The following is a 17,560-nucleotide window of genomic DNA, read 5'->3' on the forward strand; positions in this document are numbered from 1 at the left end:
AAGCTGTGGAAATTCCTGCCGCAGGATGGCTGTGCAGGTCAAAAATATAAAACGGTTCAAAAGGAATAAGATTCATGAAAGAAAAAAACGCCAGGTGTTATTGAACACACAAACATACAACGCTGGCTCAGGAAACACTGAGCTTGCATATTAATAGAAACTGGGAGAGTTTACCAGAGGAAGGGGCACTATACATTTTCTTTCTATCTTTTGGAATCCCCAACCAACCTTTGTCAGAAATAAGCTACTGGGCAAAAAGAACCTGTTCTGACCCAGAATAGCTGCTCTGTGTTCCTGATACCCTCTTTGATTGTCTTTGCGGTTGCTCAGGACAATAAAAATATTTTGGTAGATTTAAGGCGGCTAAGGGGATTTTTGCTTTTCATCTCTCTTTGGCTTTACAGAAAGTATGTCTTAGCATGGCCAAAGATCTTATTTCTCTCCTGACGTGGATCTTATGACTTCACTTTTGCTTCAAGGCTTCTTTACAGAGTAAAAGAAATAAGGTTATGTTGAAAACACTGTGCTGAACATCTGCTAGTCACATTTGCAGCTCTCATCCCAGAGGGTTTTTCTCCCTAAGTCTGCAATCCTGGCTCTCAGCACCACTCTTTGTCACTAAGCTTTGCAATGCTTTGCCTCTTTTAGCAAGGTCATGCTGTGGAGGGTGCAGAAAGCAGCACCTGCTCAGGAACAATGTCACTGAGCATCCAGCTAGTCTCTGGTAACTCACTGTGTAATCAAGCAAAAAATGACAGATGCCACCCTGTCACCAGTGATGTAGTTATAACCTAGAAAACCAAAACTGGAAACAAACCCCACCAAAGGTCTTACTCACCAAAGTCTTGCTACCTGCTGGGAGAGGAATGGAAGGGGCTCTGGTATCAGGTGTCAGAACGGTGCTGGTGAGCCCATGTCCCAGCTATGGCCCCTTTCACTTCATGATTCCTGAGCACTTTGTCCTACATAAGGGGGGCCAAATAGAGAGAGAGCTTTCTGAGGCAAACTGAGTCCAGGCTTCTTTTGCAAATCTGGTCAGTCCACTTACAGAAGGAGCCTTTCGGAGAAAAGTAATTTTGAAAAATTTGGCTCCACGCCCATTTTGAATCCTGGAACCAGGCATTTTCCCTGTCACTGAAGGGCATTTCCTAGTATTTTCAGTGTACAGTGAGATCCTGACCCAGTACATTGTTAGCATGGCCAGAACGCAGGTCATACATTAATGGTAATGATGAACAGCAGATATATGAGATTGCCTCGCAGTATAACATGCCTCTCTTTCATACTTCTCCACTGCACATTTGGTTCTTTTTTTAGGATCTTAAGGGCTACAGTGACAGGAGAGGCATGTGGGTGGAGGAGATGTGTATGCCATGGGAAGACATTTGAGCTGGCACCAAATAGCCTCGTTTGGGTACTTGAAAGGAGCAGGACCATAGTAGCAAGGAGATCTCTGAAGGCCAGCATATACCGCTCCTTAACTTTGGTTTTTTAGCCTACATGGAGAACTGGGTTCCTTGAGTAGCTTGGCTTTGCTTACACATAGGGATAGCCTGTGTTCAGAGCTGTGGACACATTCTGGGGTATAATCTGCAAAAGATCAGTAGTACTGCCAGGTGAGTCCCAAAAACACAATGCACATCTGCGACTTTGATTCAGTGGACAAACACACACTGCATCCTGCAGATATCAGGTCTGCACAGTATCCTTTTAACTTCCAACTGGACAAGGCTTGAGCTGGTGCAAGCCATCATCTGAGGTGAGTCCTACGTAGCCTCTACCACTGTGTAAGTCTGCGGGCTTAGGAAAGCATTAAAAATACCTGAAACATCACAGTCCTTGTTGTTGCTTGCCCTCCAGGAAAAACATGACAAGACCAGAGAAGACAGAAATTGTTCCTTGTGCTCATTCCACTAAGTATATCACAGAACAAAGAGGAAACGGACAGGTTGGGAATAATTCACCATCACTGCAATTTGAGCCTTGAATTACAGCATCATAGTGCACTGACCTCCTGGTTCAGGATACTGTTTCTAACTACTGCCAGCAGCCGTTCATCCCAGAGAAGGTGGACGGGCATGATCTGAGATAAGAAACTTCAGGATTTTCAGGTTCTTAGAAGTTGGTTTATACTCTGGAATCTGCAGCTTAATGGTCTTTCTGTTAGAGTATTTGCTTTAATCCATAGTATTGTGACTCTAGACATTTCCCATCCATCTTCAGATCATTCTGACATCATGCCAAATTGTTGTCTTCAGAGATGAGTTTTACACTCTAGCTTTAAAACACAGCTATGGATTATGAATTCATTGTACTTCCAAAACGCAAGTAGGATCGGCCCTTTTAAGTATTTGGACAAGAGACTGCCTTTGAAAGCCCCAAATCCTATGGGGAATGCTATGGCTGATTCACGAGGTGCCAATATTCTGCCGGGCACCTCACAGTTGGTACTCTTCCAGAAATCAGCAAGAGCAGACGTTACCTCTAGTACAGCCAGCTGCTACCTGGACTGCCTTTCTTATCTGTTGCCTTTCTGGTCCTATCCTGTTTGTTCTCCCTTACCTTTCCAGAGATAATGTACATAACGGCATTAATATAGCCAGTTAACTGATACAGCCACGAAAAAGGGCAAGCAGCATTTCCTAGCAGTAAGGCAAGGAAACAGCAAACTGAAGCAGGCAGGAGCTTCGGTGGACAGAAGGCATAAGGGTTCAGTGGTGCGAGATGGGGGAAGACCTGAGCTAGCTGAGGGATCGCTGCCTCTCCTGGGGACTAGCTTTTTGGGAGTGCGCAGAGGGGCAGGCATGCTTGTCAAGGCACAGGAGGAGGGGAGCCAGGTTGCCTGGACCTTCAGCCTACTCCAGCTGGGAAGGAAGGTCTCCATCCTGCACAGCACATAGCCACTTATCTGCCGCCGACGGCAGCGGGAGATGCCGCCCTGAGGACGCGCCTGTAGGCAAGCCTGAACGGTTACGCTCCCTCGGTGCGCAGCTCGGCGGGAAGCGCGGGGAGCCCAGCAAGCCGCGCACGGGAAAACACGCGCCACCAAACCCGGGGGAACCCATCAAGCGCGACCGCTGAGTGAAAAAAGCAGCCAAATCCCCGCCGGCCGCCCCCTGCTCTCCGGCCGGCGCTGCAGGGCCCGGCCCGGCCCGGCGCCGCCCTGCAGGCCGCGCCGCCGTCGCCATGGCGACCGCTGGGGCCCGGCCGGCCGCGCCGCCTCCAGCGGCGTCTCCCGCCCCAGCGGCCGGGGGTAGCGGGGGAGGGAGGGGGGGAGGGGGCGCGGCGGGCGCTGGCCCCGCTGCCGCCCCGCGCCTCCCCGCGCTGCCCGGCGGCGGCAGCCGCCGCCCAGGGACCCGCCGCGCTGCCGGCGGCCGGGGGCAGCTGTGGCGGCGGCGGGCGGGGCTGCGCCACAGCGGCCTGCCCGCGGGGGGGGGGGGAGCGGCGGCGGTGGAGGAGGAGGAGGAGGAGGAAGAGGAGGAGGAGGAGGGACTCAGCAGCGGCAACAACTGACGTGTCCCCGTCATGGAGCTTAGCGTGATTCATCAGCGGCGGCGGGGCGGCCGCGGGCTGCTGCGCACCGTCCCCGCGTAGGCTCGGCGGCAGCAGCGGCAGCAGCAGCAGCCCCGGCAGCCGCGGGGCCCGCCCGAGGGTCAGGCAAGATGGAAGAAATCCTGCGAAAGCTGCAGAAGGAGGCGTCGGGGAGCAAGCACCGCGCCATCAAGGAGAGCTGCGCCGGGGCCATCGGTGAGGGGCGGCGGCGGCAGCGGCGGCGGGTGCCCGGCCGTGCGGGCTGCGCCGCGAACTTGTTGGGCGCCTAAATCACTGTACGCGGTCGCTATATGTTTCAGTGCCGTTTTCGTGTCCTGGCTTCGCTGCCGGTTTATGTTGGGGCGTCTATTTTAAAAGCTGATTTTTATTTTTATTTTTTTGGACTGGATTCCATGAGCTCTTTTAGCCTCGCTGTATAATGGAATTGATAATTGGTAAAATGAGTTTGTGTTTTAAGTGAACATGAGCTTAGGTAAATTGCAGCGTCCACCCGTTTTCGCAGGGAATGGCTGCGGCTTGAGGTGCTTCTGACACAAACTACCTAGGATAGCACTAAGCATGACCCTTAGATTGTGTCAAAATAATTGCAATGCTCAAAATGATTCTTCATTACTTCAGATTTTTGAGCAGCTGCTGGTTTTTGGAATCCATATGTATTCTTGCAAGGTTACAGCAGAGTCTCTTGTAGTTAATACCTGTTGCTATCGCATTTCTGGCTTTTCAGTTTGATGTTTGGTGGATCACTTCATAAATTTGTGTGTTATCCTTGCACAGTGGCCGTGCTCATCGCTGCTGTGTTGTTCCAGTCTTAGTATACATGCTGTTGAAGTACTGACACGGGAGAGGGAGTTCACCGAGGAAAAGATGGTACCCAGTGCCCCAGTAGATTCACGCAAGTCTTTGGAGACTTGGAGCAGTTGTGGTTGTTGTTCTGTCAGCTGTCTTAGATAGAAACTTTAGGCTCATGATTCAGAGATTGTAGCCAGGTGCAATACCATGGCTGAACTCAAAGTTGCCTTTAAAGGTCTTATTCTTTCCTCTGATTATACAGAAACCTTGGATTCTCCTGATGCTGCTACCAAGATACCTCCATATCAGCTAAGGTAAGAATGTGTGATGATTTGAGTCCTGTGGAGCTGTGAGCGTTTGTAAAATTAAGTTCAGAATTTGACTTACAAGTGAGGTAGACAGAGGAAGGGGCTGAATGTAGGTGTTTTCGTTACTTTATGTGTAAATACATATGTATATATAGACTGGCAGTAAATGGATAATTTGCTGGTGTGCCCTCAGTCTCCATCCATGAATGAAATCTGAAGAGAAGTGTAAAAGTAGACACGAGTATAATGCTGATATTTGATTAGAAAGGAAGATTGTTTTATGCTCTGATTTTCCTTCTAAATTACAGCATTCATTATGGTAACAGATGATGCTTCTCAGTCTTCTCAGTGTGTATATTTACCTTTAAATCTAGATCAGCTTTTGTCTACTGGAAATAAATAGTCTAGAAACTGTGAAAGAGTAGGGAAGATGGCACTGCCCCCATTTGTAAAGCTATTTAAGATCTTGTTTTGGATATTCTGATTGCTGTGGAGAAAGTAAATAGGTAAAATTGTACACTGTCTCTTCTGACAGAAGTACTAGGAACATCAAAAGAAACTAGCATGCGCAAAGTTCAAAACAGGAGGATACTACTTCTCACAGCTTATAGTTAAGATCTTAAATGCTTAGGCTTCCCTTGTTTGAGAATGTTGTGCATGCTAAGACTTTGCATGGGTTCAAAAAGCAACTCAGCAAATCATGGAAGAAGTTGGTTGAGGTCTGTCAGATACAAAGGTACTTCTTATTCAAAAGTCTTTGAGTCAGATGTCTTTGAGGCTATAAGAGGAGTTGTAGAAGTATTGCTATGAATTTGTCCTGTCCTATGGTCTTTCTAGATATCCAGTGTTAGCTGCTGACAGGGACGACATCTTGTTTTTTTTTTTTACCACTATAGTACTTTTCTGTGAGTATTTTTACCACCTCATTACTCTCCACTGCTCTCTTGAATATGCGTGGTGCAGCTTTGTGCAAGGAAAATTAGGGAATTTGAGATCTAATCACTGCAGAGCAGCCATCAAATGGGAAGAGAATAAGAGCAGTTTCTTTGCTGCTCTAAACTCCTGTCAGTTACAGTCCGCAAGGGACCTCATGTCAGTAGGGAATGTTATGACATGACCCATCCCAGATACATACATTTTCAGCCCAGGTTGAGCAGCTCAGAACAGCTGCATGGGTAATTCCCAGTAGCTCCATTAGAATTAGATTATGCTTACTTTGTGCTGTGATTGTAGAAAACTGGACTCTTTATCTCCCCATTTATCAGCCTTCATCTTTAATACAGTGTATGCTCCCTTTGTTTGCTGTAAGCACTGTTCTCATTCCCTATGAAGTAGTCAACTGGCTGTTACCACCTTTCCACCTTTTTGCCTACTGCCTCTTTAAAGATATGCCCTCCTTTTCCTTTTCCTCCCCCTATGTTATTAATGTTGCATTTGTTGAGTTGACTTCTCCCACTGTAAATCCTAATTTTTTGAAATAAAGCTAACAGCTTGACAGATGCAGCTATGATGAAGTAAACTGTAATGTTAGACTTCTCCGTAAACAATGCGCTCAGTATTACTGCCTTTTTACAAAATGAAGAGTGCATGAGAGAATTTGAATGAAAGCTTTGGTTGTGGGATCCTTGGTGTGGTGTAAACACTGCCACGCTGAATCTTGGACAGGCAGTTTCTAGGAGATTTTGCTTTCACCAGTCATCTTTACTCTGAGCTTACTCTTCCTTCTCTGCTAATAAGCTACTGCCAAACTCCAGATCTGCACGTGGGGCCACATGCTGGGCTGGAGTTCGCCTGCATGATATATATCAGTGCAGACTGGAAGAAAACTCACCTTGGCTTGGTATTTGTTCAAGAGCAGCGCTGTGAGAGCTGGTTCCTGTAGAAGAATAGCGTTGGAAACAGTGTGAGGGCAGTGACCGGAAGCAGCCAGAAATAGGTGCAGCACAGAGAGATCCTGAGCATGCCCCTTTCTTGCTTTCATCTGATCAGCAGCAGATTGCATCATCTAATTTAACACAGATCATCCCCTGGCTGCTGATCCACTTTGAAGCTGCTATTCACCCTTTCTGCTGTATTATGTTTGGATATAGTAGCGGAGCCTGGGGGTATGATCTGGAATATTCCATGGTACTTGAGTTAGTTATGGATCTTCTTTCCATCAAGTGATGCTAGTCCAACTCATATCCAAAATCTATAATGACAACATATTGATGGTGTCAAAGGCAGTGTGGCAAATAGTTCAGTGGAAAAAATATATTTCTGTAGTCTCCTCCAAGAGTAGCAGCTAAAGGAGTATTTTGAGTACTGTATGTGCAAGGAGAATGTTCTAGTTTGTTCTCTAGGAAAATTTGGTATGTCCCTAGAATATATTGAATACCAGGAAAATACTTCAGCACTTCTCTGCATTATACTTTAGCAAGATCACAATCTAGGGCACATTTATACCGCATAAGAATGCGGGACAGAGAGATTCATGAGCTGTCACATCCAGTTGGGATGGATACTGGCTCGGTCCAGAAAAAGCAAATCTAGTAATAGTATCCCACCTGTATGTCAGTATTGTTTCTGTTTCTTCAGAGGGCAGCACCTGGCTTCCACTAGCCAGTTATGCTGAAGTTAGCAGCATTTAACAGGACAGCCATGCCCTTACTTAAGTTCTTCTTTGCCTTCTGCAGCTGAAGAATGATGTCTGCTCCTGAAAAGGAGTTATCCGCAGTTTACTGGTTATTTACTAGCCAACTGTTTTAAGGCCGTTTGCTGCTTTTGAAGCCGTAGTTGTAGATGAGCAGAGGCCCTTCATAATGCTTTCTTTCAAGGTTCTGGTGTGAGAATAGGGAGGAGAAGGTATTTCTTTCTATTCCCTCAGGCTATGACTAGTTGAGTTTAGTTTTTTTTGCTTGTATTATATCAGTAACATCTATCTACACCATACTGTTGGGTTAGATTATTACTGTATTCTGGCTTGTTCTTGACCTATCCATCCATAGCTTCCTCTCTTACGTTATGCCTCTATTACTGAACACATGACAGGCAAGGTGATACGGTTTCCTGAAGCCTGTGCAGTTAAGGGGTTCAGCTGTAGCATTTGTCTGGAAGCTCTTTCCAGCGTTTGTTTGGTAGCAGTTTAGAGAGCACATGCCTACTGCATTTGGGAGCATCTGGGGTACTGCTGGCCCTCCGGGCAAAAGTGATTGGACATTCAGGCTGTAATGTCCTTCTTTAATTAGTTTAATAGAGAACTGTTGGGTATGTCTTCAGAGAGCTGAATGGGGCTATTTTGCTGTTCAGCTTCCTTTGATGCTAATTGGACTTATGAATCCAAATCCTAGTTAATGACCTTGAATAATAATTCTAGTGAGAGGCATTATTTAAATGTCTCGCTTGCTAGAGAAATACAAGTCTCCGCAACAAACGCGGATTTCCCCACAGAGTCCTGCCAGATCTGCCTTGAGGTAGGAGTATATGTGTGCTTTTTCAGTACTGTAACTTTGTGATCAGAGTATTGAGCTATGGTACTAAATAGTAAAGAAGATTAAAGTAACTAAGGATGGAAATGACCATTAGTCAGTTCAAGGCTTTGTCATAGACTGTCCCTGAAATCTTGAGAGGGGAATGTCACATAACCCACCGGGGTCATTGCTGCCGGCAGAGTAAGATGATGTCTGTGTCTCTGATGAACAGGTGTTGTGAAGATTAAATATATAGTAAGTGCTTCAGGAGACTGGATGGATGCCTTATAAATAATGAATTAGGTAAAAGGAATTGATGTGCTGATGTTTTGATTGATGAATTGATCAAATGGAAAATAGCTTAGGAGAACGTCATGTAGTCTGCCAGCGAGCAATTGTGCTGGCTCTTGTTTGCTACTAAGTTGGACCACGATATTTTCAAGATGAAAAGTTCTATCTGATGCCAATCGTTTACACTGAGCCAGTCTCTCTTTTTGGCGGATTCCTGGCCAGTTTGTCCGATGTGGTTTTGGAGGCTGAAATATGGTCTGTGAGAGGTAACTGAACAGATACAAGAAAATAAAAGAATGAAGATTATGTACTAGAGACTAAAATCAGAGGCTAGACGGTGCTTACCAGTCATACACTACCTTGAAAAGACTTGGTTATGTGAGTTTTTGTTGGAATGCTTTATGTAACTAAGTCGTGCCTTGCAGGCTGTATACAACGTAGTGGCTTTCAATCAGCGTGGATGCTGTGCTGCAAAGAGGAGGTTGATTGGGGCTTTTCAGAGAGCCTGTAGCTTGTTGGGTGGTTTAGCTGTTGAGTGTTGTTGTTGCTGTCCTCACTGGAATCCCGTCTCTTATATACAGAATTTCTTACCATGTCCATGCTGTTCTTTGTTGGGACATGGTTTTTGTTAATCCTAAAGGGACTTTTCCACAGTTCTGAGACATTTCCTGCAATTTCCAGGTCTTATTGCTACCTTATCATCACGTTTGTATTCTTCTGGTCAAAAGAATGCCAAAATCAATTTTTTGCTCCTCTGTCAGTGTAGTAGAAACATCACTGCAGACTTGGCTTTGAACTGTTCTGTAGAGCTTGTGTTGGTTATCTGTTTACTCCTAGAGAAATGTGATTGAGTGCAGAAAACAATGCATAGGCAAGATTCTTAGTGGTATAAATTGCTGTTCACACCAGCTAAAAAGTTTCACTTGTGGACTTTACAGTAGTGGCTGTGAGGCGTGTTTATGGGTGAATTGTGTTGACATAATAACTAACATAGTTTGCTTTCCTTTTTCAAGGAAGAACCTGAAATGCTTTCCCAATGCTTACGTATTTCTGCAGCATGTTTATATGCTGCATGTCTCTGTATCTGAAAGTTGTAGAAAGTAATTGAAACAAAACAGAGGTACAGGCTCAAGCTTTCAAAAGTACCTGTCATTTTAGGTGGCTTTCAGAGGTGCTGAGCATTTACAAGTCCTGTTTCTGTCAGCAACAGTTACTAATGTTCGTTACTACAGAAGCTTACATGCCTCTGGTATTTCACATTGGCTTCTCAAAACTAGCCAGTATTTTGGGGGATTAGAATTGGGAAACCAAAAGTCTTAATCCCCTTTTCTAATCATGAGATTACAGATACACTGTTCCTAATAGGAGGCCTGGAAATCCTAAACTCACTGAGGACAACTGCTTGAATTGGAGTAAAAATAGATGACCAGGCCTGCCAAGGTAGAATTAACAGATCAATGGCTGTTATTAGCAATAAGTAAGAAAAACCAATTCATAAACTCATCAAGATACATTTTAAGCTAGTGATACTGTTTTTTCACTCTGTTCTTTCTGAAAGGTTATTCCAGGAATTTACTCTCCTGTTGCTCGAATCTACTACTTTGAGCCTAAATGTATTAATAGTGTAGTTATACCGTTTGCTGTCTGCTAAAATACCTGAAATAACTTCTCCTTCCACACACAGGTGCCTATGCATCTGTGCATTTAAAGAAAATCTTCATATCTTCATATTTCCACATTAGCCCAGCAAAACTAAAACTGAAGTTTTTTAAGCTCTTTCCAGAAAATAGACTGTCTGTTCCCCTGTTCACCTGGCTAACTTTTCTCAAACTCATTTTGTTTCGTGTCCAAATTGTATTTAGTTGTCTATTGAATGTTTGCAATATTCTGAGAATGTACAAGACTCATTGTAGAGAGCAGTCATTAGAATTAGCCTGAAAACTTGCACTATCCTATTCATCAAATCTGCTCTGTAGAAGAAGGGGAATTTTGTAGGCATATTGAAAGAAGAGACCTGAAAAAATTGTGTATTTACATTCATTTGTTTCCACCCCCCCTTCATTTGTTTGGAAGGTTTTGTTTTACCAGCTTGCCTCCCCAACAGAAATTTATGATTGCTCTGTAGGGGGTATTTTCTCCAAGGTCGCTCTGTTTATTTTGTTTTGATTTCTTCATTGCCAGGTGGGGTGGCCAGGTTTGTAGTGACAAACACTAAAGTAGATCTTATTTTGGAAATTTGTTCCAAAGGGAAGAGAGTTTCAAAAGTAAAAACCAAGCAGATATGAATTCTGCAAAATGGAATGAGGCTGTGTAATACTGTCGTGCTCCCTTTTGTTGTTAAGAAGCAGAACTGAGCATGCCGGACCACCCACATCACAATATCATGTTTGGCATAACTTACCAGGATGTTTCCAGTTCTGTTTCTCCTATTTGTGTCCCAGTGCTGTCCATCGTGGTGCTACTTTTTGAGGGTGGTGCGTGAAGACAGTGCAACAAAGAGCATAGAAACAGAAGTAAGCCTTAAATTTAGTCGACCTCTGAAGTACCTACCCTTGTATTTTTCAGTACTTATGGGAATGCTGGGATGAAATCAGAAGTTCTTCCTTACCCTACCATTTATTTTTGTGTCTTTAGCTCTGCAACTGACATACTTCTTGAAAAGTAGCCACAGTTTGCAAACTCTTAAAACAACGCACTTTTAGCTGGCATATGCTGTTACCAGTCAACAGATAATAGAAGCAGTAAGTGTAGTGTGATCGTCACCAAACGTCCAGTGCCCTGGAGACTTCCATCCACTTAGTTGTGCAGGGAATTCATCCATTTAAAGAATCTTGAGGCTTGGGATGCATTTTAGCTTCTCCTTTGTGAAGAATTATTTGTGATTTCATCATTTCATTCTTCCCTCATCTACTTTTTCCTTCATCATTTCTGTTAATTTCTTTCTCCTGGGTGAGAGTGGATAGGGAAACTGATTTGTCTTTATGATTATTTTCTGACTTAGGTCGATCAAAAAAAAATCTATTTTTCTTTATTATACATTATAAAGGTCATATTTCCATTCAGCACTCCTAACCCTCTGTTTTCCTAGTTATAAGTAGAATTCTGGCTTATCTTTGTGGTGTTTGAAGCTTCTTACTTTAGAGTTTTTAAGGAGACCAAAAATGGATGGTGAACAGTGAATGGAGAAACGTAGTACCCCCCCCTTACACTTACCCAGTGAGAACAGTGCAGTTTAAAGGCCACAAGTTTACGTAGGTTTGTTGTGGGAACTTATAAACAGAGGAGGATATCTATCAAGGATATACGCAGACACATCACCAGTGACTCAGGAAGGATCTCAACTGCAGTCTTGTTGAGGTCTGGGAGAGAACAGTAGGGAAGTATCACTATCGGCTGATTCTTCTCTTTTATCATCCTTTAGATGCTGGCCATCTAATGAGGTCCACTGTCTTTCTGATGATGGTTTTATGAACGAAGAAGAAAGTTGTATGAATTATATTTGTAAACTGAAAGCTGAAATTTGTGATTTCCTGTTAACATTTGGAATTTAAAGTCAAGAATTTGTATACCAACATCACATGAGACTGTATGTGATTATCTTTGAATGCCATGTATTAAGCTGATCACTTGGAGCATGCATCTTTCTGTATTTTGAAAAACCAGCAAACTAATGATATCTTTCGTGTATGTAAGGTACTGTACTAGTACACTGGTGTGTAAGACATCAAAATTCATGATTCATTTCATCGTACATTTGTTTTAACTCAGATAGAACCTTTCAGATAACTAAGTTGGGAAAACTGTAATGGATATATTATAAGTGGATGAATAAAACAGTATTCATTTAAGCTGTTTTCTCTGTTTTTTTTTCCCCCTGCCAAAGTGCCCAACTCCCCCCCTCCCCTGCCCCCCGCTGTAGTCTGATGCCACTGTGGAATATTGTAAAACCACAGACAACAGCAGACTAAGTTTTCTGTCGTTGAGAAGTGTTTTATGAGTGTAGCGGATCCCCTGCACCAAAAGGAAGGAACAGGGAGGGAGGAGTGACTGTGTCTGAGGTTTTGTTTTTTTTTTTTTTTTAGAGGTGTTTTTAGCATACCCCTCTCTGTCGCTTCCACACTTTGAGAAGATACTATTAAAACAGTTTGCTTCCTCCTCTTGCAGCCCCAGCCACCTGGCATTAAGTGCTCTTGTGTTTTCCTCCTGAACTTGACTGCTGGATATGTGACTCATGCTGCTCGACCATTACCCAGTCACTCTCTGGCACTAAAGCACGTGATTGATGAGTTGCCTGGGAGGCATCTGGCAACGCTGAGATTCTGGTGGCAGCGTGGAGTTGCTGGGTAGCGTGCCCTGTATTGTCAGTGTACAGGCTGAATCCTGACTTTCGGGGACATTTATGTGGCCCGTTTGGTGTATTTGAATGGCACATGCCTTGGTCTTGATTAAAATGTTGCATTCCTAATCCTAAGGTTTAGTGGGGGGTGGAAATCTGTGCTGAGCAAGGCAGTACAGCACTGTCTGATGTAGTATTTGGATCTGCGTGTTTTATCTGAGATATGTAACTGGCCCTATTTGATGTCTGATAAGCTGGTATTTTTATCTAAGCAGGACTCTGTGTCTGTTCTGGGATCATAAAAGAGGACGGTATTGGAGAGGAAAGAGGTGTGTAGGGTCAGCCAGCAGTGTGAATACCTCAGTTCATACTGTCTACATAGGATTCTAGAAGCGTCAAAGACTTCTTGGTGTAGGAGTCTCAAAAAAACAGTCAGGCCAGGTTATGGCTCTTGAAGGTATCAAAGAAGGTTTGGCATTGTCATGGGAAAAGCTGGACCATTTCTAAAAGAAGATTCTTTCTGTTACTCTTAGTTGTGGGATTTTAAAATGGGGCAGGGCCAGCTGTTTCATCAACTGTCTGTCCTTAGCAGCATCAGCCTTCTGTCCTTTGTAGCAGTGAACCTTAAAATTCACCATCACCCTTTTTTGTGTGCCTCGTGTGGGTGTTTCTGGAAGTGTCTCTAGGTTTGTAATGTGAGTGTACATTTACAGGGATATTTACAGTAATATACAGTAATATACATTTAGTGTAATTCATTCAGTATAGGAATATCACCAATAAAAGATTAGAGCAGTCATACAGTTTTCGACTATTCGTCTAGTTTCTAGCAACAAATGCAACTGAAATAATGACCCCCCAGAGAGGATGATAATGGAGCATCAGCACTGAGTGTTTGTTTGTTGTATGTATCTGAGCATTTTTAGTACTGCAAAGGAGAAGAAAATGAGTAAGTCAGCAGGCTATTGATGATTGCATTAGAGAATGAAATAGGGGGAGATGGGGAAGCAAGTGGGTGGAGGGAAAAAAGGGGCACTGAGACTGTGCCCCTATTACTGTTTTCCTATTAAATGCTGCTTGAATGTGTTGTGATCTTTGTGTAATGCTGTGCAAATCACGGCATTTCTTTGTTTAAAAAATGAAGGGGTGGGTGGGAATAATAAAACTGTCTTCTCACCGTTTTTATTTACATTATGTAAAAGGCAACAAACCAGCAAGAAATTTGCTACATGCCTGGTTTCTTTGAATGCTTGTTTAAGAAACTGAGTATACTAAGGAGCAGTGAGTGTAAAATGCACAGTGAGCTGCAAATATGGTGGTATTTTTAACAACCATACCTTAGGTCTGTGAGGATTTGAGATTGTCCTGCTTTGAAAGTTGAATGTAGTTGCAGAATGCAGCATTAACGTTTAGGCGTAGCTAGTAATAACCTGAAGTAATAACCTCATCCTCTCCTATTTCTTCATCAAATCGTTTTATAAGTAACTCCAGGCCATCCAGCTGTAATGGACAAAATAAGGTAATCAGCAAGACATCTATGCTTTAGTACATTTGTGTCTCTTTTCTCTGTCACCCCTGTCCCACCTACCTCATCCTAGCCTTGTACAATCTTTCCTGACAGGAAGTTTAGTTCTAAAAGGGTGCTTTACTTGCTGTTTTCAGAGTATTGAAATTTTCAAACAAAAATAGTTTCACTGGAAAATCCTCAACTTCCCTTCCATGCTCACCAAGCATAGAAAAGAGAGGTTTCATGGAATAGCCCTGACTGAAAGCAGCACTCTCAGTTGATGTGGATTAAGTTTGTAGGCTTTCAAAGCTTAGCAAGTCCAGTGTGTGCTCTACCTGAGGCCAGGCTATGTACACTAAGGGTGGGTGCTCTGAACCTCACCTCATCTTCATGCTGTGCTTCAAATAATCCCTTGAATGTTGCTGCTCTACTGTTTTTTTTTTTTTCCTTCCTCTAAATCACTGGGACCATTGAATGGTTGCAAATGATAAGCAGTAAAATCACTCAGAGGACCAAAGGATATGGATTGCTTTATAATGAAGGCCGTCTGGGGTTTACGTGTGTCATCAAATTCCTTAAGAGTCGAGTTATTTAGAGGCTGTCATACCTTGTGCTTAGAGAACAAATATTGGGGTGGAGATTTTAGGGAGGGTGATGGTTATGTATCACAAAAAGGTTCACACTAGAGCTTTGGAGACTGAAAACATTCTGATTATTATTTTGGCTTTGTCGACTTTAATATTTTGTAGTAGCTTTTTTGTTATCTCTCTTGCTCTCCTCTCAAGCAAAGGTACATAGTGTGCTTATGTTTGGGACAAGGTGTTTTGTGTGTGGGGGGGTGGTTTTTTGGTTTTTGTTTTTTATATCTTGACAACAGTATCAGGCTACTATCTGGAAATGGTGTTTGTATTGAAATCCAGATGTTATTAGAAAGTATAGCGGGGAAACAAATGACCTTAGAAGTGCTCTCCAGCTGAGTGACCATTCTGAGCTATTTAGCTGTGAGAGTCTATGTGAATTCTGTTTTCTCTGCTGCTTTGGACTGGATGGAAGGTGAAGCAATTCACGTTTGCCTTTCCCATGAGTAGGGTTCTGCTGTTATGGCAGGTCTATTTCTCTTGGCAGGTACCTAAATAACAGAAAAATAGCAATGCCACTGTCACTGTTTTAATACCAAGTGATCATTAAATTTCTATGTCATTCAACAAAATTTCAGGTTGAATAATTGTTGAAGTTCTAGCTAACAAATGCATGAGGTTACATTTAGATGTTATTCCTCTCTCCCGTCCCCACTTCATAAAATTTCCTCTGGTGAGTAAGTCATATGCTTTCCTCCAGAGGCAGCTGCATTTTAATGTTGGATAAAGTGATTACTCCGTGTCTTCGTTTGTAAAGCAGAAGGATTCGAGAGGAGATGCATGAGGCAAGGAGGAAGGAAAAATGAGATACTGAGCTGGAGGAGAGGCAGAAGGAACTCCAGGGGAGAGCCAATGCCAGCAGCAGAGGTGAGAGAGGAAATCAGAGATGGAAAGAAAAGGAGAGTTAAAGCTCATGTTAGATGAAAGAACTCTTTCCGTATCTAGATAAGTGGATAAAAGTAAAGGGAGTTTTGCAGTGTATGGGATGGAAAAGAATGAGATAAAAAGAGAAGAAACTGCAAGTGATGAGGAAGAAAAATGAAACTGCTTCAGCCAAAAACCACTAACCTTTTAGTAAAGGTAGAACTGCACCTGGTTATGTGAGAGGCATATATCTTGGCAGAGGAAACATGCTCCCAAGTGACACAACGCTTGTGTGAGTACCTGGAGCAAAATCTTGGCCCTGTACAAGCTAGTCAGAATTTGTATCAAGTTCAGTACAACAGCAGGGCTGCAACTGTTTGGGATTTTTTTGTTTTTAAGAAGCTGCAAATTGCAACGCTGGACGTTTGTCCATTTTTTCTTGTAGTGCTTTAACACTGAGGTTGTGTTATGATCATCATGTAAAGATATAGCAGTGTTAAGTTAATGCAAAGTAAACTTTTTTTTTGTTTTTCCTTAAAAAGGAGACATTTCACAGGAAGGCTTCAGCTCTTGTCTTTCATCCTGTTGCTGTAAGAATTCTGTTAATATTATCCGCAAACTCTTATTTGCGTGGAGATAGAAATTTTAGTGCTGGGGGGGCAGGCCTTATTGTAGTCCTCTGGTCTGACTTCCTGCATTGCAGAGACTTGAGAACTTGCTCTATATTCTTATTCTGCAAGCTCCAAACTTCCATCTAAGCTAGACTGTAATGTCCTTGATAAGTGGGAGATTCATATTTAAGCTCTAGACAAAATTAATCATTTATCTAGAGGATTAAAATCTCCTTTCTCCTGAAGAGTTGTTACTTGAAAGAGGCTATATTTATTTCCCCTTCCTCTCCCAATTTCAGTACTTCAGTTTTCAATGATAAAGTTGTTAGTGGCATTCATCAGTGTTTCCTAAGCTATCATAGGAAAATAAGTGTTATGGATATTTCTACGTTCATATGCACGTGTTCATATTTATGTTGTTGGAATGTGCTTTACACAGAATAAATCTTCCCCTTTTGGGTAGGGACCATACTAGCTCCTGTTAAGTTTATTTAATGGTAGCAGCCAGGCGTATATCTAGAATTTTTAAAGTTCATCTGTAGTATTTATTTTCTCATGGTGGGCCAAATTTTTTGCTTGAGGAAGTGAAGCTAATGGAGTTATATGCTTGACAGTTTATTCCTTTTAAGCAGCCCAGGCTGAGAAGCTGTGCCCAACTGTCAGTGTTATTCTAACTGAAAAACGTCAAAGTTTGTTTTTGACTGTTTTTCTACCTAGCAAACAGCTTATCAGAAAATGGCAACAGCCATGAATCAAATTCTTATCTGTTCTGTGACTGGGCTGTGGATTATGCTATGGAATGCAAATTGTATGCTGATAAAGCCCTGAGGTTCAGAATTTTGCTTCTATGTAATTTTCAGGGGGAAGGTAATGCAGAGTGATGCCTTATTTTTAATACCTTTTTAATCCAGTTTCTGAAAATTAATTCAGTTATCACCATTTGCATGAAGGGAAGTGGCAGTGACTGTTATGGCCATGACAAGGACTTTGTTTATAGTGCCCCTTTCCCTTGGCAGTATGGCTGAGTTGAAGGTGGGCCATGAAATTGCATTCTAGGCACTAGCAAGAAAGAATTAAGATTGTGCTGTTTCCTATCTTCATTACAGTTCTCATCATGAGATTGAATTAATGAGCCATTATTCTCTTCGCACTAAAGGCTTTTTCCACTACAATGAGGATAGAAAGGTTTTTATGATCTCTTACTTACAATAGTCA

At 42.8% G+C, this 17,560-nt stretch overlaps 1 protein-coding gene across 5 annotated transcripts in view; it reads left to right on the top strand.

Annotated features, from left to right (window-relative positions):
• The first annotated feature begins 3,452 nt into the window (after positions 1-3,452).
• The window catches only part of ARFGEF3 (ARFGEF family member 3), a 98,618-nt gene continuing 84,510 nt past the window's right edge, over positions 3,453-17,560 (top strand). For all 5 annotated transcript variants that reach the window (XM_068938468.1, XM_068938470.1, XM_068938469.1 and 2 more), the window contains exons 1-2: positions 3,453-3,747; positions 4,604-4,655. In XM_068938468.1, the coding sequence (XP_068794569.1) occupies positions 3,663-3,747; positions 4,604-4,655 (137 nt within the window). In that variant the 5' untranslated portion in view covers positions 3,453-3,662. The remainder of the gene's footprint in view (positions 3,748-4,603; positions 4,656-17,560) is intronic.

Source organism: Struthio camelus, chromosome 3 (assembly GCF_040807025.1).
Source record: "Struthio camelus isolate bStrCam1 chromosome 3, bStrCam1.hap1, whole genome shotgun sequence".
In the NCBI taxonomy this organism is placed as follows: domain Eukaryota; kingdom Metazoa; phylum Chordata; class Aves; order Struthioniformes; family Struthionidae; genus Struthio; species Struthio camelus.